General features: G+C 36.5%; 1 protein-coding gene across 4 annotated transcripts in view; it reads left to right on the forward strand.

Annotated features, from left to right (window-relative positions):
* The window catches only part of TNPO1 (transportin 1), a 92,782-nt gene that overhangs the window by 17,580 nt on the left and 51,173 nt on the right, over positions 1-24,029 (forward strand). Inside the window, exons 1-4 of one of the 4 annotated variants that reach the window (XM_007175942.3) lie at positions 16,206-16,331; positions 16,465-16,578; positions 19,384-19,459; positions 23,530-23,679. In XM_007175942.3, coding sequence (XP_007176004.2) covers positions 16,474-16,578; positions 19,384-19,459; positions 23,530-23,679 — 331 coding nt within the window. In that variant the 5' untranslated portion in view covers positions 16,206-16,331; positions 16,465-16,473. Of the gene's footprint in view, positions 1-16,205; positions 16,332-16,464; positions 16,579-16,733; positions 17,203-19,383; positions 19,460-23,529; positions 23,680-24,029 lie in introns of those variants that run through there. The other 3 variants (XM_007175940.2, XM_057539776.1, XM_057539775.1) reach the window with 3 other exon arrangements.

The following is a 24,029-nucleotide window of genomic DNA, read 5'->3' on the forward strand; positions in this document are numbered from 1 at the left end:
TTTTCAACCCAAGGTTCAGTTTTTAAGGGTATATTCTTATAAACTGAACACTTCCTTAGTATGTATAAGAGATTAGTGTTATCTTTTATGTCTAGTGTAATCTCAGATTTCCTTACCATCTCACATTTTTTTCTAGATTTTATATTCATTAATTTTTTTATGTGTCAGTCTTGGTTGAGCCTCATTGTTTCTTTGTCGTGGTAATAAAACAACAGACTTGAACACTCAGAGTATGTGCTGTTGTTTTTCATACTAAACAATTTGTTGTATATACCATCTATCATACAACATTATTTCCTGCTTTTTTTCCATTTGTGGACTATCTGTAGAATTTATTTTGTGATATTCTTTTCCTATCTCCTTGCATACCATGAAGACTGCCCTTAATCACCTACTTAGTTTTCACCCTTATAAAATTTTTACAGACTGATTACACTTATATCTGATTTAATATTCACCACTTGATTTCTGGTTCTTTTCTTTGTTCCTCTATTCCTCCAGTATTTCTCTTTTGATTTTTCTATTTCTTTAGAATATCAACTCATTTAAATGACAGGTCAAACAGCCCATTTTGTTGCATATTCTTTGATCATACAAAAATAATTTAATCTTCATCTTAATTCTATCTGATGATACAGACTATCAGTAAAGCTGTGTCTTAATGATAATTTTAGTTGGGGGGGTGAAGTGTGAAGGGATTGAACGTTAAGTACCTACTATTGCATCATTTTACATTCTCAGTTAATCTTCTCATCAATACCATTTCACAGATAACTAAACTATGGCTATGAAAGTTAAGCTACTTTTCTAAAAAAGACAATTGGCAGAACTGAGATTGTATGTATGACTCTGGAGCCCATGCTTTTCCTCTACTCTATCTTCCTGCTTAGCAACAAAAATAGTGTAGAACAATATTCAGCTCAGGCACTAACATTGTGTTGAATAAAAATTGATTTCCTTTCATGAGTTTTTTCTGCTGTGTCTGTCTTCCCACAGCTGAAATATGAATTATATGTGCCCCTGTATGTGTGAGTGAGATTTCAATGAACAAAGGAAAGATTAGATAAAAACTAATGATAATCAGCCTATTGACTACTTACCATGTATCACCTTTCTGTTTTACTGTCTAAACTGCTCTGACCCTTTTACCAATTCAGCCCTGGCCAGTGAGCATTGTGCTATGTTCCTTTTTCTGTTTACACTTGAAAATGTGAAATATTGAATCAGCCCATTACACTTTAACAATCAAAGATAGTTTTGGACATGAATGAGAAACTCATAGGGCCCTCTCACTTCAGAACTTTAGGAGGAATCTAGCTGTAATGAAACAGTATACTTGTAGTTACCAAAATGATCTGTAATGGTTGTCCCCATGTGCTACCTAATTTTTCAAAAAACTATCAGCTTAGCTCCCTATCAACTATACAGGCATGTCTCACTTTAAAGTAGATACTAAAATAGTGAATCATACCTTTTTTTTTTTTTTTTTACTTATAATTTCAGATGTGTTATATGGGAAAATATTTGGCTATTTGCATTATAGCCCTTTTTACCATCGTCTTAAATACAGTAAGTGCAGCTATAATCAATAGCTTGCCTGGTGCTGATACATTTTTAATCATTCATTACCAGCGTTTTACCAAGAGCTATTATAGTCTTGCTAAGGTACCTACAGATTTGTCTTCATCTTGCATGTATGTCCACACATGAACCATCAAGTAAGTAATCAGTGTAGAGTGATGTTACTTTAAGACAAGCTGTTCTTTTAATTAATTATACTTCCATATTTTATGAACTATGAATTAAAGAAGCAGTTTGAAGTAAAAGAAACATTGGACCAGAAAGACATACATTCCAACCCAACATGTTTTGTTTTTTTGTAGAAGTAGTAGTGAAACTGTCTTATTTATTTTTTTATTTTTTATTTTTTTAATTTTTTTTTTTTTTTTTTTTTGAAATTCACGGTCTTTTATTTATTTTTATTTATTTATCACTGTGTTGGGTCTTCGTTTCTGTGCGAGGGCTTTCTCTAGTTGTGGCAAGTGGGGACCACTCTTCATCGCGGTGCGCGGGCCTCTCACCATCGCGGCCTCTCTTGTTGCGGAGCACAGGCTCCAGACGCGCAGGCTCAGTAACTGTGGCTCACGGGCCCAGTTGCTCCGTGGCATGTGGGATCTTCCCAGACCAGGGCTCGAACCCGTGTCCCCTGCATTGGCAGGCAGATTCTCAACCACTGCGCCACCAGGGAAGCCCTATTTTTTATATATTACCAGTTTTATGGAGATATAATTGACATATAACATTGTGTAAGTTTAAGATATACAACATAATGATTTGATATATGTATATATTGTGAAATGATTACTGCAATAAGGTTAGTTAACATATCCATCATCTCGTGTAGTTACAAGTTAAAAAAAAATTTGGGGGCGTGGGGTGAGAACTTTTAAGATTTATTGTCTTAGCAACTTTCAAATGTATAATACAGTATTGTTAACTATAGTCACCACGCTGCACATTACATCCCCAGAATTTATTCATCTTATAACTGGAAGTTTGTACTCTTTGATCACCTTCACCCATTCATCCCTCCCCTGGCCCCTGGCTACTACCCGTCTGCTCTCTATGAGTTTTAGGGTTTTTTTGATTCCTCATATAAGTAAGTCATACAGCACTTGTCTTTCTCTATCTGACTTGGCATCGTGCTCTCAGGGTTCATCCATGTTGTCACAAATGACAGGATTTTCTTCTTTTTTATAGCCAAATAATATTCTTGTGTGTGTGTGTGTGTGTGTCATGTTTTCTTTATTCATTCTTCTGTCAGTGGACACATACCTTGGTTCCATGTCTTGGCTATTGTAAATAATGCTGCAGTGAACATGCGGGTACAGATATCTCTTTGACATAGTGCTTTTCTCTCCTTTGAATATATACCCAGAAGTGGAATTGCTGTCTCATATAGTAATTCTGTTTTTAATTTTTTGAGGACCCTCTATCCTATTTTCCATAGTGGCTGTACCAATTTACATTCCTACCAACAGTGCACAAAGGTTCCCTTTTCTCCACATCCTCACCAGCACTTGCTATCTCTGTTCTTTTTGGTAATAGCCATTCTAACAGGTTTGAGGTGTTATCTCATGGTGGTTTTGATTTGCATTTCCCTGATGATTAATGATGTTGAGCATCTTTTCAGTGTTGTTGGCCATCTGTATGTCTTTGGAAAAATGTCTGTTCAAGTCTTCTGCCCACTTTTTAATTGGGTTGTTTGGGTTTTTTTGATGTTGAGCTGTATGAGTTCTTTATATATTTTGGATATTAACCCTTTATCAGATACATCATTTGCAAATACCATTTTCCATTCAGTAGGCTGCCTTTTCATGCCAAAGGAGTTTAGTTTGATGAATCTCATTTGTTTATTTTTGCTTTTATTTTCCTTGCCTGATCCAAGAAAATATTGCTAAGACTGATGTCAAAGAGGGTACTGCCTGTGTTTTCCAGAAGTATGTTTTCAGGTCTTACATTCAAGTCTTTAATCCATTTTGAGTTTATTCGTGTAAATGGAGTGAGAAGGTGGTCCAGTTTCATTCTTTTGCATGTGAATATCCAGTTTTCCCAGCACCGTTTATTGAACAGACTGTCTTTTCCCCACTGAGTATTCTTGGCTCCCTTGTCAAATATTAGTTGACTGCATACGCATGGGTTTATTTGTGGGCTCTCAGTTCAATTCCATTGGTCTGTATGTCGGTTTTTATGGTAGTACTGTTTTGATTGCTTTAGCTCTGTAATATAGTTTGAAATCAAGAAGTGTGGTGTCTCTAGCTTTGTTCTTCTTTCTCAGGATTGCTTTGGCTATTCAGGGTCTTCTGTGGTTCCATATGAACTTTAGGATTGTTTTTTCTATTTCTGTAAAAAAAAAATGCCATTGGAATCTTGATAGAGATTGCATTATCTCTGGATGGCTTTGGGTATTATGGACATTTTAATAACATTAATTCTTCCATTTCATGAACGTGGGATATCTTTCCATTTGTTTGTTTCTTCTTCAGTTTCTTTCATCACAGTTTTATAGTTTTCAGTGTACAGACCTTTTACCTCCTTGGTTAAATTTATTTCTAAGTATTTTATTATTCTCTTTGATGGTATTGTAAATGGAACTGTTTTGTTTTTTATTCCAGATAATTTGTTGTTAGTGTATAGAAATGCACCTGGTTTTTGTATGTTGATTTTGTATCCTGTAACTTCACTGAATTCATTTAGTTTTTTGATAGAATCTTTAGGATTTTCTATGTGTAAGATCATGCCATCAGCAAACAGAGACAATTTTACTTCTTTTCTAATTTGGATGCCTTTTAGTACTTTTATCTTGCGTTGTTACTTGGTATTGTGGTTAATCGTAGTAGTGAGAATGGGCACCCTTATCTTATTCCTGATCTTATAGGAAAAGTTTTCAACCTTTTACCATTGAGTATGATGCTTCCTGTGGGTTTGCCGTATATGGCCTTTTTTATGTTGAGGTATGTTTCTTCTATACCAAGTTTGTTGAGAGTTTTTATCATGAATAGTTACTGAATTTTGTATGTTTTTTCTGCCTCTGTTGACATGATCATATGATTCATATCTTTCATTTTGTTAATGTGATGTATCACATAGATTGATTTGTGTGTGTTGAATCATCCTTTCATCCCAAGGATTAATCTCACTTGATTATGGTGTATGATCTTTTGAATGTGCTGTTGAGTTTGGTTTGCCAGTAATTTGTTGAGATTTTTTACATCTTTATCCATCAGAGATACTGGCTTGTAGTTTTCTTCTAGTGTCCTAACTTGACTTTGCTATCAGGGAAATGCTGTTACCTCGTAAAATGCATTTGGAAGTGTTCCCTCCTCTTCATTTTTTTGTAAGAGTTACAGAATTGATATTAATTCTTTTTTAAATGTTTGGTAGAATTCACCAGTGAAACCATCTGGTCCTGAGCTATTCTTTGTTGGGATTCAATCTGATCAATCTTCTTTCTCATTATTGGTCTGTTCAGGTTTTCTATTTCTTCATGATTCAGTTTGGTACATCATATGTTTCTAGTAATTTATCTATTTCTTCTAGTTTGTCCAATTTATTGGTGTATTATAGTGATCTCTTGTGATCCTTTGTATTTCTGTGGTATCAGTTGTAATGTCTCCTCTTTCATTTATAATTTTGAGTTCTCTCTTGGTTAGGCTAGCTGAAGGTTTTTGTCAATTTGTTTATCTTTTCAAAGAACCAACTCTTGATTTTGTTGATCTTCTCTATTATTTTCTTTTTCACTATTTCCTTTATTTCTGCTTTAATTTTTGTTATTTCCTCCCTTCTGCTAAACTTGGGATTAGTTTGTTCTTTTTCCTATTTCCTTGAGGTATAAGCTGAAGTTGTTTATTTGATATCTTTATTTTTCTTGATGTATGTGGTTATGGCTGTAAACTTTCCTCTTAGAGCTGCTTTTTTTTTTTTTTTTTTTTTTTAAATCATTCAGGGCCACTTTGGACAGAGGCTCTGATTCTTTTAAATTTTTTTTTTTTAATTTTTTACTTATTTATTTATGGCTGTGTTGGGTCTTCGTTTCTGTGCGAGGGCCCCCTCCAGTTGTGGCAAGCGGGGGCCACTCTTCATCGCGGTGCGCGGGCCTCTCACCATTGCGGCCCCTCCCGTTGCGAAGCACAGGCTCCAGACGCGCAGGCTCAGCAGCTGTGGCTCACGGGCCCAGCCGCTCCGCGGCACGTGGGATCCTCCCAGACCAGGGCTCGAACCCGCGTCCCCTGCATTGGCAGGCGGACCCTCAACCACTGCGCCACCAGGGAAGCCCCTCTTAGAGCTGCTTTTGCTGCATCTCATAAGTTTTGGTATGTTGTGTTTCCATTTCAGTTTGTCTCAAGATATATTTTTATTCCTTTTTTAGTTTCTTTTTTGATCCATTGGTTGTTCAGGAATGTGTTCATTTCCATGTATTTGTGAATTTTCCAGCTTTCCCCGTTACTGATTTCTAGTTTCATACCATTGTGATCAGAAAAGATACTTGATATAACTTCTGTCTTGAATTTGTTGAGATTTACTTAGTCGCCTAACATATGATCTAACCTAGAACGTGTTCCGTGTGCACTTGAGAAGAATGTGTGTTCTGTTGCTGTTGGGTGGAATGTTCTGTATGTGTTTATGTCCATTTACTCTCTAGTGTTATTCAAGTCCAGTGTCTCCTCATCGATTCTCTGTAAGAGTGGGGTATTAAAGTCCCCAGGTATTATTGTATTGCTATTTATTTTTCCTTTTAGTTCTGGTATTATATATATGCTTTATATATTTAGGTGCTCTAATGCTGGCTACATAAATGTTTACAATTGTTATATCTTTTTGATGGATTGATTCCCTTATCATAATATGATGAACTTCTTTGTCTCTTTAGACCATTTTTAGTTTAAAGTCTATTTTGTCTGCTATAAGTATAGCTACACCTGCTTTCTTTTGGTTACCATTTGCTTGAAATATCTTTTCCATCCCTTCACTCTTCAATCTATGTGTGTCCATAAAGATAAAGTGAGTCTCTTTTAGGCAGCATATTGTATCCTTTTTTTAAAAAATTTCTTCCAACATTCTTTGTCTTTTGATTGGAGAATTTAATCTATTTACATTTAAGGTAATTATTGATAGGTAATGACTCACTGTTGCCATTTTGATAATTGTTTTCTGTTTTGTAGATCCTTTGACCCTTTCTTGCTGTCTTTGTGATTTGATGACTTTTTGTAGTGTTATACTTTGAATCCTTTATCATAATCTTTTGTGCATTTACTACAGATTTTTCCTTTGTGGTAACTATGAGGCTTACATAAAATATCTTATAACATCCTATTTTAAGCTGATAACAACTTCAAGAACATACAGAAACTTTATACTTCTACTTCTCTCCCTATCACATTTTAGGTTATTGATGTTACAGTATCCATATTTTTTTACTGCTTATCCATTATCAAAGTATTGTAGCTACGGTTATTTTTAATACTTTTTTAAAAAACTTTTAAACTAGAGTTGTAAGTGAATTAAATACAACCATTACAATGTCAAAGAATCTGTGTTTCATAATATATTTACCATTACCAGTAGGTTTTATACATTTATATGGTTTTAGGATGTTAATTAGCATTCTTTTACTTTACAACTTGAAAAATGTTCTTTTATCATTTCTCGTAAGGCAGATCTAGTGGTGATGAAATCCCTCAGCTTTTGTTTGGGAATGTCGTTATCGCTCCTTAATTTCTTTTTCCTTTCTTTTTTTAAAATATTTATTTATTTATTTGGTTGCGTCGGGTCTTAGTTGTGTCAGGCAGGCTCCTTACTTGTGGCTTGCAGGCTCCTTAGTTGCATCAGGCGAGCTTCTTAGTTGCGGCTCAAGGGCTCCTTAGTTGTGGCTTGCCGGTTCCTTAGTTGAGGCTTGCCAGTTCCTTAGTTGAGGCACATGGGCTCCTTAGTTGCGGCTCACCGGATCCTTAGTTGTGGCATGAGAACTCTTAGTTGCAGCATGAGAACGCTTAGTTGTGGCATGCATGTGGGATCTAGTTCCCAGACCAGGGATTGAACCCGGGCCCCCTGTATTGGGAGTGCGGAGTCTTAACCACTGTGCCACCAGGGAAGTCCCTCTCCTTCATTTCTGAAGGACAGCTTTGCTGGGTATAGTATTCTTGGCTGACAAGTTTCGGTGTTTTTTTTTCCCCACTATTTTGAATATGTCATTCCACTCTTTCCTGGCCTGCAAAGTTTCCGTTGAGAAACCTGCTCATAGTCTTATGGGGGCTCCCTTTTATGTGAAGAGTTGCTTTTCTCTTGCTGCTTTCAAAATTCTCTGTTTTTGACTTAAGACAATTATATATTCTTGACGTAGCCCTTTTTTGGGTTTAACCTATTTGAGATCTGGATGTTCATTTCTCTCCCCAAGTTTGAGAAGTTTTCAGCAATCTAACCCAAGTCTTAACATTTACTAACCAACTGACTTTCGGCAAGTTGCTTAACATAACTGAAACTGTTCCCTCAACTCACAGTTTAGTTTTGAAAATTATAGATAAAGTGTGACAGTACTTTGAAAATTATTAAGCACTGTGTTTACCTGAAACCACTAGGCAATGATCAGCGAACATTCTGAAATGGAATTTATATTCTGAAATGGAATTTACAATCATGTTAATAAAAGAGGATTTTTTTCTTAAATCAATGTCACGGAAATGACAACTGTGTTAGAGTATGGTTGACATATTCAGTGAGGATAGTCAGTTGAATGTAGCATTGGGAAGATCTCTAGTAAAGCTCTTTAATGAAGCTACAATGCTAAAAGAATCAGGGACCTAATTTACTTATTTTGTATATTTGTATTTAATGTGTGGGCTTATTATTTAGAAAGGTTTTCTTTCAATTTTATGAATGTCTTAATATTGCCATCTGAAGAAAGATGTGGTTATGACTTGCAAGATAAGTTGATTTGATATATGAATTTAAATTGTATTTGGCTGGTCAAAGACCATAATTGTCTAGTATGTTTTATTTATAATTTACTTAACGTATTTAATTTATATAACAACTTTTGTTGTTCCCCCGTATCTTGACTTTTCCCAAGTTTCCATTTCTAAGAACCTAAGTGCAACTCCTTACCCAGCCTCTGTCACTGATAAATAATGAAGTAAATGACCATTGTACTTAATAGCTTCCAACACATGCAGTCCTTACCAAGTAGTACAAATTATGATGTGACTTTAAACAACATGTTCTTATGTTTTGGTTTTCATCAAAGACATTTTTCTAGCAGTTAGAATATTTCCATGTTAATCAGTACAGTCTGCATTCGCTTCCACTTTCTTCTATTTTCTGTCATTTCTGGTACAGCTAGGACACTGCTGCTCATTAGAGTAAGAAACTCATGAAAATTGCCAGGAGCAGATTTATTGAGTTAATACAAAGAGTCTCAACTGGCTGTATATTAGAACCACCTGGGAGTTGTTTAAACATACCCATGCCCAGGTGCCTAGGCTCCACTCCTACATTGAGTCAGTGGGGGTCATAGGGAACAGGCATCATATTATTTTAAAGGCCCTAATGAGTATAATGCCCAGTCAGGGCTGAGAACCACTGGTTTACATAGCTTAACGTACATGGAGAGTGAGACCAATTGTGATATTAAAGAGTTAAAACAGTTAAATCTGTCTTAGAAATCAACAGAGAATTGGTGTTTTGATGATGAAAATTATATGACCAAAAGTTAAATATATGGGAAGTATTACTCCTATCAGCTTTTTATTTTGATGTACAATAAGTAGTTTGAATTCTGAAAAGCAAAGTGCCGTTATCCCACCTGAACTAATGAAAGGAGACCCTTAAATAAGAGAGCTTTTGAGTTCTTGGTGATGCATGGAATAGAAAGAAAAAGATAAGCCTACCCATGAACTCTACCCAAGAGTTCTATTAAGGATTAGTCACATGTTCATGGAAGTGGCAGAATGAGAATAATATGGCAGCATGAATCAGTGCACAGGCTCTGGAGTTGGATGCATCTGAGCTTGAGTCCTGCCTTTGTTCTTTACTATTTCTGTGACCTTGGACACATTACTCAACTTTTCTTAAGCCTGTTACTCTTCTATAAAATGGAGGTAATAGTAGTCCCTACTCATGGAATTAAGTGAGATCATGCATTTAAATCACTTAGTATAATAACTGGCACATAGAAGTGCTCCATAAATGCTAACAGGGTTGCTTTTTTTACTAGACACAGTCCAGACTTTGGAATTACACAGATGTGGTTTTGAATGCCCAATCTGCCACATACTGGCTGGGCAAGCTACTTAACCTCTTTGAACCTCAGTTAATATAAAGTAGAGTTAATATCTACCTCATAGTGCTGCTGTGAATATTTAATGAACTGAATTATATAGGAAGTACCTGATTGTAGATCGGAGTGAGTTTTGAGATCTAGTTTTCCTTCTTGTAACCTGCTCATTTTGATACTAGCCTTTTTTAAAAAATGTTTGTTTGTAAACTTTAGCACTTGAGTCACATGACTAGTCGTCTTCAGAGGTCTTCCTGAAAGGGCACTCTAAGAATACATTTATCTAAATTTTCCATAGTACTTATTTTTCATTTTCTTTTTTTTTCTGTAAATCTTTCAGCTCTTAGATGACAAATTGTAATGCCAGAGGATTGTAATTTTAACCTCTTAGCATAATTCTTCCAAGTGGTGAATGAGATCCATCACCCTAATCAGTCAAGAACAATTTAAAACCTGCTATGTGTCTAGCACCATGTAACGTCAGAGGGTCCGTATGCTATGGTCCCTGCCCTTCAATCTAGTTGAGCTCATTTCCTCAAGTAGCTTGGGCTCAATGGTTGCTTTTGCTTTTTCCTCTCTTTTTTTTTTTTTTTGATCCTTAATCTCTGATTACTTTATAGAATCTCTTGAAGAACCTTCTAGTTCTACTGATATCTATTATTTAGCAAGCCTGTCGACATTTTCATTCTTTGACATTAAAAAAACCTCATTTTAAAAAAGTTACTAATAATCATTTGCCTTTAGACTTTTCCTTCTTTCCCTTCATACCTGAATTTTGGTTCAATTTCTTATAAAAGTTTTATTAAATAACTTTTTAAAAAATAGCATGCTCTTTTTAGCCCTCTAGGCATCTCTGATTTTTTTTCTTTCTTGTTCATCATAACATCTTTTTGTAAAAAACCAGTGTAAGAGACATTTTATTTTGGAAGATCTGATTCACATTCAGCAAGTGATTCAGCAGATGACTTAAGCTGTATTTTGATTTATCTGCTTGTCAAATGAAGATAATACTTGCCACCTACTTACAAGAAAGGGATGTTGTGAAGATCAGATTTAGAATGTTTTGAACTCATTTACTCAATGCTATTGAAATATCTCATTTTTATTATATTTTCACACTGTATACATACTGCTTTTTTAGATCTATTATAATTTTTATAATAGTGAAATAAGATTTTTACTTCTCTACCTCACTACAAAGGTATCAAATACATGTTATTTCTTTAGTATACAAATGGTTTTCTTTATGATTAGTTTCCCAGTTTACAGAAATTGATGTTTCTGTTTAAAAGGCAGTTTATCAGGGGCTTAGAGACTGGACCCTGGAACCAGGTTAGTTGGGTTTGAGTCATGGGTTTGAGTCAAACTTCCTAACATAGTCTGTGAGGTCTTCCTAGCCCTACCTTCCTCTCACTTTCACTTTTTAGTAAGTCCTATTAGATTTCAGGTAAAAAAGTCACTTCCTCAAGGAAGTCCTTTCCTGACCTCTTAACTGGGTTAGCATAATGTCCCCACAGCCCCTGGTACTATCCCCTACCATAGTCATTCTCCACTGAGGCAGTGCCACTCTCTGAGGGGGGAGGGGAATGTCCTAGTAATTGGGAGGTGCTCTTGCCACTTAGTAGGTGGAGCTGAGGGGTCCTATAGATGTTCATCATTAAGAACTGTCTGGAGCCCTGAATGACTTTTGAATGTCCCATTAGGGAGTTACATAGGTGAAAAAAATCTGTTCATAGCTGTCAGAGCCTAGAGCCTAACTTAGTTTCACATATACACATGGAATTTTTTGCAGAATTTTAATTAAATGTTGAGTTTTCCAGGAATAAAACTACTGTATTATTGAAGGAAGATTGTACCTTGTTTTGCGTGGAACTCTGCCAAGAATTGTTCACCATTTTGGGAAATCATGTCACTGATGGCAACATTTATCACATTCATGGTGATTCACCATATAGGTGGAAACATTTGACTGCTCAGTAAATATTTGTTTGAATTTCATTGAAATTAGGAGAGAAGAAAGACTCTGAAGCATATGGGAGAAAAGCACATCTTTCTTCCTGGCAGAATATTTTCTTTTTTTTCCTATTGCACTTCAATCGCATACTTCATTCATAGATAATGCATGCGTCTCTGTCACTAAATGAGAACTTAGGGCAAGAACAGTATTTTACTTACCTTTGAATCTCTAATGCTCACTGAGTACATGGTAGTTGCTCAGCTTAATATTTATTCAGTTGAATTAATGGACAATAATAGTATTTGAGTAATGAGCAACAATAGTATTTATTCAGCAAATACTTACTGAATCACTCTGCTAGAGTGATTCAAAGGGGCAAAAAGATACTGTCACTGCTTTCAACACATGATGTGTTGCTAAGACAGACCTGGAAATAATTATAATATGACAGTTTGTGAAAAGGAAATAGCCATAAACTATAGATTTGTAATGAAAAAAATACTTAAGTCTTGTGGGAAGGTCCTACAATAATGTTACAGAAGAGAAATATTATCCAGTACCAATCATAGTGCCAAGGAAGACTCTCAGTAAATACTGGGAAACTGAGTAGAGGAGCATATATCTGAAGAGTGAGATGGAGTTTGCCAAATGGTCAAATTTAAAGAGTTCACTCCAGACAGGAAGTCCCTATTCAAAGGCTCAGAGGTATGAGAGGCGCAGCTGGTATTGCTGGAGCATAAAAGTTGGAGGTTGAGTTGTAAGAGATAAAGCTGTCTCTGGAGGTGATGGACCAGATCATGAAGAGCCTTTTCCATGAAAAAGAAGTTAGATTTCATCTTGCAGGCAGCAGAAAATCATTGATTGATGTAACAAACAAAGCCACTAAATTTCAAACCATACTGTATGCCAGGCAAGTATCTATAATCCTATTACAGAGTCAGTATGTTCTCATTTTATAGTTGGGAAACTGAGGCTCAGAGAGATTAATTAACTTGCGCAGGTTTTCACTGCTACTAAGTGAAAGAACTAGGATTTAAATTTAGGTTGGTTGAGTCCAGCCCTTCTGTCTGCCTTATGTTTACTTTTTCAACCAGTCTGGCTTCTTTACCTCTCATAAACTCTAGTAAATTCAAATTTTTAATGTAAATTCAAGTTCTTAACAGTTTAGGACTAGAGTAAGTTTTAGTCTTCTGAAGGCCAAGATGTTATCTTACAGTAACTTACCTCTTGCAAGCTTTTTATTCTGGTGCCAGCTTCTGTATAGATAGTTCAAATAACTGTCTTGGCTTATTGAAATGCCTTTTGTGGGGGAGCGGGGACTTACCATTGAATGTCATGGGCCAATCAGCGTGATTTGTGTACTCTAAAAGAGAAAAATTTGAAGTACTATTTCCCTTTTCTGAAACATTTCTGAGTCTTCAGTGTGCAAAAAGAATAGTAACTATTTTAAGAAAATTTAATATTAATCTTGATATTCTATTTAATTAATATAGATGTAGTTTACTGTTTAAATAAACGATTTCTACCTCATAATTCTGGTGTGCTTGGTTAGCTTGAAGTATTTCAGACATCTAAATAACCCTGCGATATCTCTGGCTACCCTAGGATAAGATTCTTCCTAATTTTAATGGCTATTAAAATTTGGTAAGTTCTGGAGATAGAGGTGGCAGTGGTTGTACAACAATGAAAATGTACTTAATGCCACTGAACTGTACACTTTAAATGGTTAAAATGCTAAATTTTATATTATGTATATTTTACCACAATTAAAAAATGTGGTATAAGTTCAGAGTGGCCTGAGATCTCTTATCAAGCAATTAACAATCAAATATTTTTGAGAGCCTTTTGTTCCAGATAACTTGAGTAAGGTGTGAGGGAACAGTTTATCTCAGTTCTTCCTATCTCATCATCATAGGCTGATCACATTAAATGTTCTTAATACTAAGCTATTCAAAAAGAAAAAGAATTCTGTTGATTTGATGCAGGGATAAAGAAGGAAGCATGGTAATGATATGGGGCAGCCATCCTCAGGATAGGTATGATGAAGGTATCTTTTGGACTTGGCTGCTGTTGGCCCCTGGCATTAGTTTCTTTTTCAGAAAGGCAGCTAAGGAGTTAAGTAGGTGTCCAGTTGTCACCTCAACAGGTGGGATATGCATGGTAGCAGCTCAACTCATAACTAAGGCTCAGACTTTAAGGTTCCTCACCCCCTCTGCACCCACTCCCTCCCCCATCCAGGAACAGGAGAAATTTTAAATGTTCACCCATTAGATTAACCAAAATTAAAAGAACGTGCTGGTGGATATATGGGAAACATATTATTGGTGAGTGCGGATTGCAGCTGTTTTTGGAAAGTAACCTGGTAATAACTATTAGAAATTTTTAAATACACATACTTATGGCCTAATAATCACACTGGGTTGCCATTACTGGCTAGGGGGACATTAGTACAAGAATGTTTTTTGCCGTGTTGTTTGTAGTCACAAAAAAGTGGAAGCAACCTGGAAACCAATCAGGAAATAGTTGAACAAGTTATGTTCTATCCATTCTAAAGACCAATGTGCATCTATTAAAAAGTGAAAAGTTAAATCTATATGTAGTGGCCTGGAATGATGGCCATGCAATATTATGTGCTTTAAAGTTTTTAGTTAATAGAGTGTAGTATGTGGCATGATCCTAAAAAACAAACCAGAACTATGTGTATGTTTGAGAATAGAGAAAGGTGTAGAAGGATTCATATCAAACTGTTGAAACTGATTCTGTCAGGGAGGTAAGCTTAGTGATGGAATTGAATTAACTATTTTGTACAACCATGTTGTTTGATTTGTTGTAATATTGTTTTTGTAAAGTTTTTTTGAAGTTTCTGAAGTAAAAAAGTCAAGAGGGAAAGGGGAGAGGTCTATAGTGATAGAAATTATAATAGCGATTATGGCATGGGTTGATGACCGAGAATGGGTACAAGAGAAACCTTGGTACTGGTAATGATCTTTATCTTGATGTGGATGTTGGTCACACAGGTATTCACTTTATAAAAATCCATCTAGTTGTATGCTTATGATTTGTACAGGTTATTGTATACATTATATCAATTAAGTTTATTAAAATTATGGCACGTCAATACAATGGAATACTTTTTAAAAAAATACTTTTATTATTTAATGATACATGGAATTGGCCAAGAAACAAGACAATCCCATTATTATAAAATATATAAACACACAGAATGAAGACTGGCATAAAAACACTACAGTATTATTAATAGATATTATGTCCAGATATCATTTTTGTTTTGGGGGGTTTTGTTTGGGGGTTGGGTCATTTAGGAAGTTGGTAGAATTTGGTGAGCAAAGCCAGACTACAGGATATTAAGCGGAAAATAAAGGTGAAGGAGAGAGGAAAAGGTTTTTTAAAAATAGAAAAACACTGCTAACTAGAGAGGTACTGTAAGGTCAGGTAATTTTTTTTAACCCCTGCTAGGAAGGGACTAAATTCAGCTGTCAAACCATCAAGTAGTAGTAGATCCATATGAAAAAAATCCTCTCCTTCAGCAAATTCAGTTTGATTTTTACAATAATTCATGCCTGATACTTAAGTTTTGTTTTTGTTTAAGCATTTAGTTTTAAAGGAACTGTCATCGATACGGTAGTTTCCATTGATTGTAGCAGATGCAACTCATGGTAGTTTAAGAAACCTATATTCTCCTCCCAATCTTAACTAATTAACTGTTGTAATTTCCTCTGATCTTTTTGCTCTATAGTTGCCACATGGGGGCAAATAATACTTCCACCGGTCGGAGTGATAATAAAATGAGAAAATGTATGTGAAAACACGTTAATAGAATTAAACACTATCCAGTTGTAAAATTGCGTTATTTTTCTTGTTTTTCTTCAGCCCAAAGTCATTAGTTGTGACATGCGGTTATTTCAGGTGGAGTTTTTTTCACGTAAAGAGTTCAAAAGTTGAAGTTTATGAAAGGATGCATTTTTTCGGTCAAATTATGCAAATGTAAATGCAACATGTAGTGTTTATCGAAGTGTGGGTTGTGATTGCAATGCATCTTTAATATTTTAGACTAAATATTAGTATTTAGTGCTTTATATATCAAACTGAAATGTAAACATTTTTATTTCTTCTCTTTAAGTGTTGTTGAGCTGTCAGGGGAATTACCAGGCTTTCGTCCTTATTACAGTCATTCTTAATTACTAACCATGTTAACTTAAAATGACTGAAACCCAAAATCAGATCTCTAAAGGTGTTTCGCAGGGATTTTGATAAGGACTTGATTTTTGATTAGCCCTTAAATCAGTAATAATCTGGATGGAACTAGAGTTGGGTTGGAGAAAACTGCGTGGCACTAGGACCCAGGGGGCTCCCGTGAGCGGATCTAGGGGCCAGATTGCAAATTCGCGGTGACTCAGTCTGGTCGGCTCCTTGCGCTCGGCGGCCGCGGCGGCAGCAGCAGCAGCAGACATTGGCGGCCGAGCTGCTAGAATCAGTTTCCCTGGGTTTCACGGTCCGAGACTTCTTTCGGGGCGCCCCAGGCAGGTCCGAGGCGTCCGGGGAGCGCAGGGGTCGTTCTGGCGGGGAGGAGGGGGGTGCTTGGCGCGGGAAGCCCTCGGGCCTGTGCACGGGGAGTAACATTTGCTCCGTCTCTTCCTGTGTCTGGCTTTATTTGCAGCAAACCAAGATGGAGTATGAGTGGAAACCTGACGAGCAAGGGCTTCAGCAAATCCTGCAGCTGCTGAAGGAGTCCCAGTCCCCCGACACCACCATCCAGAGAACCGTGCAACAAGTATCCTTTCCGAGGCCTCGCCGCCGCCCGCGCAGCTTGCCCCGCGCGGGGCCCGCTCTTGGCGGCCGGGTGGCTCCCGCCGCCCCTCCCCCTCCTCCCGCTCCCCGGATCCCTCCGCCCTTCGTCCGTCCGCCCGCCCGGGAGGAGAGGCCCGCCCGCCGCCGCCGCCGCCCCTGCCCGCCGCCTCGCGCACGCGGCCCTCGTGCCTCCGTTTCGGAGCGCCGCAGCGCCCGCCGGCTTCCGGCCCGCGGGAGGCTGGGGCTCCTGGCCGCCGCCCGGGATCGCGACATGTGAGCCGGCCGCTCGTCACGTCCCCGCCCGCCGCTGACCGGCTGAGGGGGTGGAGAGCGGAGCAGCCGGGTGCCGGCGCGGACCCCCGACCGACGCCCCGGCCCACACAATGCGCGGAGGGGGCGGCGGGCAGAGCGCTGCATGCGCGGCGGAGATCGGCGGCCTGAGTGGGGTGGAGCTGGCGCGGGGTTTGAACCGCCTGGGTGTTGTTGGGCCTGGGGTTTCTGCCAGGCCCTTGCCCGGAAGGGCTGGAAACCAAGAAGTGAGGGGTCTCAGGCCTCTCACCCCGGGGCTGTTAGTGCCAACACCTGTTGCGAGCTCCCTGCCTCCCAAGTGAGATTTTCTTTTTAAATCTTTGGCTCAAGACGGTCTGCTCAGTTACCAAGTCTTTACCGAGTTTGCTGGTCCTATTACTACGGATTTAGAGGCAGAAAGACTTAAGAGAAGAAGCAAAACCTCTACTCTGTGTACTTTCTGTAGTGCCCTAAACTGTGGTCAAATGGAGAGCTCTTGCTGCATCCAATAAGGGAAACAAATTCACCCGATCAGAAATAACCGTTTTATCTCTTATTTTAAGACGAAGTTAATTGTTTAGGAAACTTAAGTCTGCTGTTTGCAAAAAAAAAAAAAAAAATTCTTAATTTTTATTGTTAATAAACAGGGAAAATTGCTTAGTATGGAATTTGGTAAGTAAGCTCTTTTGGCGTAGTTTGGACGTATTTAAATTTAAAACACTATAAACGTTAAGTTAAATACAGTTACTTGAGAAGTTCTGGTAAATAAGTTTCTCAAAGAAGTACTGCATTGCTGTAACTTAAAACTTTTCAGTAGGTAAGTATCTAGCCTTTTGGTTAATTAATACTGCTTATTTTAAAATGGAGGTGTTAATGATTTAGGTTTACTTGGTTTGGATTTTTTTTTTTAAGCCATTTCGCTTGTATACTGCTAGTACTGAGGGAAGAATAGTCGTTTTGGGGTGTATTGGAGCTTGTATTTGAAGCATTGTTGTGGCTCAGTCTTAATTTGTGTTGTCATAGCTGTAGAAATGATAAAAGTTGATATTTGATGAATTGTAGGTGTTATGTGACAGTTAATTTCTTAAGTTAGCCAATCCCAAAACTGCATTGTAATTTCTTGTACAGCACTGTATATCATAATTTTTTGTTTTAGTACATATTTATTAAGTACCTTTTATATGCTCAGTACTATGTGTGCGCTAGGAATCAAATTTACGGTTTATTCTGTGTGCCTGGAGCATAGTATGCCCTCTGCATAAGGAACAAATTAAATTTCAGTAGATAAAGGTTAATAGTATTTTAAAAATACGCACTGCTTTATATTTTCAGAGTGCCTAATAATGACCTTGTTCTTTTGTGTCTCCTTTGGAAGGAATGTAATTATTGTTTTTGTATAGGCTTGAGCACTTTCAGAAAGACCGTTATACTATTATGGATAGATAGCTCAAGTTCTAAGAAAGTGAACCTTATCAGGAAATATTTATAAAAAATTATTAGCATATCAGCATGCTGTTAATCTTGGCTGTTCACTAAAGAAAGAAATCACTAGGATTTTTTTGGTCAAAGAAAGTACACCTTGGAATTTTTCTAGAGAAATGTATTTTGATATTAATTTATGTTCCGAGCACTGAACACTGAGAGTATTCTAGTGTATAATAAGTAGCTAATATGGTGTGCCTAGAGTGTGTATCGTGGATTTAATTTAAAGATTTAAGTCTATTGAGAAAATTCTGTCTAATAAAACACAATTAGAGGTGTTATTAAAAAGCATGTTAGGGATTAGAGGGCATGAAGAAAGACATAGTAGACCATTATGTCATTGTTGCCTGCCAACAGAATGAAATACCTGCACGTTGGTGTCACTGGAAACGTTAGGTCTTGTTGGGGGGTGGGGGGCAAAACTGTAGAACTGTTGCAGTGTAGTAATTTCATAATACTGACTGTTATAAGGTTTGATATGTAGACTTGCACATAAATAGCATTTTATCTTAACTTTTTGAATTCTAAAGAACAAATGAGTCTAATAAAAGCACTTTAAGTTAAAAGGCGATTTTATAAAGTTAATTTTCCTAAGTGATCTTTAAGAGACTTGTTTTTGTTTCTTTGGGGTGCTTTTCATTTTTGTCATTATTTTATACTTAAATACCTTTCTGATTAGGGGTTTTTTTTTTAAGTTCAAATAAATCAAAGAAATTGTTTTGAAAATTTTTTCCATATGATATGCGCCTGTGCTGAAGGTGGAGCTTGGCTTATGTTGTCTTGAATATAATTGATGTAAAATATTAATATTTCAGCCATAAAGCGCACAAGAGGTTTAACACAACCATTGGTGTGTTCTTGGAATAGCATATTGATGGTTTTAATAAGATAACTTTATTCTTACTGGAAAAAATGCAAGGCTAAAAATCACAAAAGAGATTCTTGATTTTAGGTTAAAAGTGCCTAATTCCTTCCTTAGATTACACTGAGAAGTTTCCTTAACTACTGTTTGTTCTAGAAACTGGAACAACTCAATCAATATCCAGACTTTAACAACTACCTGATTTTTGTTCTTACAAAATTAAAATCTGAAGGTAAGTAGGGTTTGTGTTGGTAACTACTTAAAAGTTTCTTACACTTCAAATTTTGTCTTTGAGATGTGTTAAAATATACGAAGAGTGACTTATTTCAAAGGATTTCATTTTGTAGTAACCACTTGCTTTAAAGATGTGGAATGAAAGAGCTACTATCACTCTAAGCATTTGGATGCTTAATGAGCATTCAGTTGGTAATTGGGTGTTTTTGTAATAAATTCACTCATTCTTTGCAAATGAAAAGAATGTTGCAAAGTCTACTTTGGTGCTTTGCTTCAGTCCTTTTACATGACTGTCATAGAGATTGATTTCTTTTAATACACAGATTGAATGCAGGATTTGCTAAATAACTGACTATATGTGTGATCATATTTGTATGATTAAAAGTTCATATAACCAAAATGAAAAGTCATGTATAATCCCATCACTCAGAGACAATTGTTAATCTCTTAATTCTGTACTCCTTTATATGGCTATGTACTGTTTCAAATTTTAACCAGAAAAAGGATCATTCGATTTATAGACTCCTGTAACTTTTAAACCTTCTAACAGTATACATGAAACTTTTTCATTAACTAGTCTACAACAGTTTTAAATTATCTCTATATAACAGCCTGATTTTTAAATGACATGATCATCTGATTTTTTTTTTAAAGATGTAGATATGTAATGATCTGATTCTTTTAATTGTTTTTATTTATTTATTTATTTATTTATGGCTGTGTTGGGTCTACGCTTCTGTGCGAGGGCTTTCTCTAGTTGTGGCAAGTGGGGGCCGCTCTTCATCGCGGTGTGCGGGCCTCTCACTATCGAGACCTCTCTTGTTGCGGAGCACAGGCTCCAGATGCGCAGGCTCAGTTAGTTGTGGCTCACGGGCCTAGTTGCTCCGCGGCATGTGGGATCTTCCCAGACCAGGGCTCGAACCCGTGTTCCCTGCATTGGCAGGCAGACTCGCAACCACTGCGCCACCAGGGAAGCCCAGATCATCTGATTTTTAAATGACACGGTCATTTGATTGTTTCTAATACAAGTAATGTGTCCATCTCGACTTTATTCATTTCACAAGTATTTACTGAGCACCTCTTCTTTGCCAGGCAGTTTGCTCGCTCAGGGACAATAAAAGTGAACAAAATAAATGAGAATCTGCCCTCGTGGCGCTTACATTGTAGTGAGAGGTGTTCTTCGTAGAGTTATTTGAGTATTCCCTTCCTGGAACATTGTCAGACACCCAGAACGCACTCAAGTATTTTTTGAGCAACTGACTGGCCTCTAAGTGAAAGCACCATACCCTTTCAGAAGCCATAGTGCAATTAGTAAAAACTACTACACTTGGAGTTGAGAAATAAGTCTTAGACTCTGACACTCATTTCACGTCTCTTGCTTTTTTCAGCTACAAAATGCCTGTGTTAGCCTACCAGACCGTCCATAAGGTTTCAACTCCAAGCACTAGCGAGTGCGTTAATGGCCTTAAAATCTCACTAATCTTGTATTTATTCAGATTTTAATAATTCATGCACAGTATAATGATTTATTTTGAATTATTTTCAAATTTTCTAGTTAATTTTAGGGATTTTAATTTGTGATTGAGGCATGTAAGAGAAACTTCTTAAATTTCTAAATTTAAATTTTAAGAAACTAGAAAGTCCTTCAACATATCTTTACATTCAGCAATTAATATTCCTAGTTTGATAAATATACATTAATGTGATGTGTTATTTCTTAATATAGAAATCTTATTTTTCCCACATCATAGTTGTAATCAGATAATTCTATAAGGACTTAAGAATTTAGTAAATGAATTTTTCTAAACTATATTGTTTAATTTGAAAAATTTAAGTTTGTTTTCACCAAGTCATCTATTCTGTCATGTCCTCATCCTGAATTCCAAATATTAAGATTGGTATAATATTATACTCTTTCTTAAAACTTTTTTGGGCTATGAGGATACATCAGAAGTATTTTTAAAAGCAGACAAACTTACAATTCAAATAGCAGCAAGAGAGGTTGGATGTGTAACTGCCTCCCAAAAGACCTATTAATTACAAAACCACAAAATGTTGGAAAGGATTTTATGTAATACTTGGTATTTCTTCCCGTGTTTATTGATTTATTTGGGATACAAGTTTGCTATATCTAGTTTTCTATTTTAAAAAATTAGCATTGATGCCATCCATATTAGAGAAGGAACATAAGTAAATTCTTGAAATGAAAATGCTTATTTATTTAGGAACCTTTTTGCCATTCCTCATGTGAATTTGTTTACACTGAATCATGGAGTAAAATTTTAGATGTGGAGAGACCTCAGAGATCAGCTCATCTCCTTCCCTCACTTTACAGATGAGAATTGAGACCTAGTAAAGTAGTCTTTTTAAAAAGAGGATGTAGTTAATTTTTGGCCCTTCTAAATGAATTTGGGACTGGGGATATTTTTAATTAAAATAAGTGTTTTGATATAAAATATTTTATGTTTTTAATTTTAAATCATTTCACCTCCTGATTTTTTAAAAACTTCATCTTGTAATCTTAATTGTAAAAATGATATAGTGTATTTCTTATAAACAAATACACATGCCATTTAAAATTACATGACTGAATTATTAATGGCTGACTTAAGACAAAAAAGCTTATTGCTCGAAGAAGTTAAATTTATAAAGTTAAATAAATCTATTCATTTATTTTATGGAAGTTTTAAACTTTCAAGAGAATTTAGAAGTGTTTTTGTTTCATTATAGGTTACTGATTGAATGATGGTAATTGAAACCAGGAAGAAATTTTTAGAGGGTGACATAAAAAGCTCGTAGGCTATATTGCTGTGATGGCTTGAATGGGGTTTATATGCAAAGAAACACTATCTTTTTGCCTCCCCCTGTCCTGTACCCCTGAAGATTTAAATGCCAATCAGACTTTGAGAGCATACTACTAGCTAGAACAAGCTTGGGTGGTTTTATTTTTTGGTAAAGTACGTAAAACAGGAGTGCTGAAACAGCATATTGTGTTCAATACACCAGCTGTTCATGTCTTCTAGCCCTTTGAGGAGGGTGATCCTGTACCGTGCATCGAGTGTAGGCTCTGGAGCCGGACTCCTAAGGTTGATGTTTTGGCTTCCCCACTTCGTAGCCTTGTGTGACTTTGGTAAAGGCCTCAGTTTCCTTGTTTGTGCAGTGGAGATAATAATTCCTGTCTCATGAGGTTGTGAGGATTAAATGCAAACTACTTGGAAAGCACTTAGCAGTGTTTAGTACCTAATAAACATTCAGAAAATGTTAACTGTTGCTAATATTGTTGGTGATGAGGCCAATTGTTAAAGCATTGGTTATATTCTAATATTAAATTGGTTCTTGGAAAATTTGTTAGTACCATCTACGGATTAAACTTTCACGTAGATTCTGTTTTTTAAAAACTTCTGGAAATTTAAATATTGTTTTACCCCCCACCCCCCCCTTTTTTTTTTTTTTTAGCTCAGAGGCAAGTGAAAAACATGATATAAATGAACGGCAGTTATTTGTATGTGAAGGTGATCCCATATGTTCTTTGTCCACTTAATTTTTTAATAGGCTATCTTTAGTGACTAATACTTTCAGATCTGTAATTTGATGTTCATATCAGGTTCCAATAAAGCTTGAGTACATTGGCCGTATATAAACTAAATTAACTCTTAAATTAAATCAGTGGTTCTCAACCAGGCGCAGTTTTGTGTGTTCCCCCCACCTTCCCGCTGCCCAATGAGACATTTGACATTATCTGGAGACATTTTTGGTTGTCACAACTTGGAGAGGTAATACTGGCACCTATGGCCAGTGATACTGCTAAACATCTCACAGTGCACAGGACAGCACTCCTCAACAAAGAATTACCTGGCCCAAAATGTCAATAGTGCCAAGGTTGAGAAACCCTGAACTATAAATCATGGAGCTAATCCTTGGATAATCATTTATGGTATTTTTTTTCCTGGTTATAGCAAATTAATGAAATGTTACAATCAGTTTCTGAATACATTTTTAAAGTTACCGTTCTTGGTATATTTTGAAATGAAAACTACTTTAAAACTCAGTGCTGTTGTTTTGTTACAGATGAACCCACAAGATCATTGAGTGGTCTCATTTTGAAGAATAACGTGAAAGCACACTTTCAGAACTTCCCAAATGGTGTAACAGACTTTATTAAGAGTGAATGTTTAAACAATATCGGTGACTCCTCTCCTTTGATTAGAGCTACTGTAGGTAAGTAATCTGTTACAATTTTGCTTATCCTGTTTGTAACTGGGTTGGTTTCTGACATGACAGACCATTTCCATAGGAATTTTTATCATCCATTTCATGTTGAATTGTGATGGGGAAAATTTTTCATTGCTGCTTTTGAAATAATGTTACTAAAAGCTCTCTTAATCCAGTGAGACCAGGTTCACTAGTAGTTGCTTAATCAAAGTTGGTTACAGTGGGGCATTAACAAGTGATATTAATCTAGGACTACTGTTTTTTCTGTGGGTTCCTTAATTATGTCTTCCTTGTGTCATACATGGGGTATAATTTCCAGTTTCACTTTCTTTTGCATGTAAAGAAAAACTCTTTGT

The sequence above is a fragment of the Balaenoptera acutorostrata genome, chromosome 2, assembly GCF_949987535.1.
Source record: "Balaenoptera acutorostrata chromosome 2, mBalAcu1.1, whole genome shotgun sequence".
NCBI lineage: Eukaryota > Metazoa > Chordata > Mammalia > Artiodactyla > Balaenopteridae > Balaenoptera > Balaenoptera acutorostrata.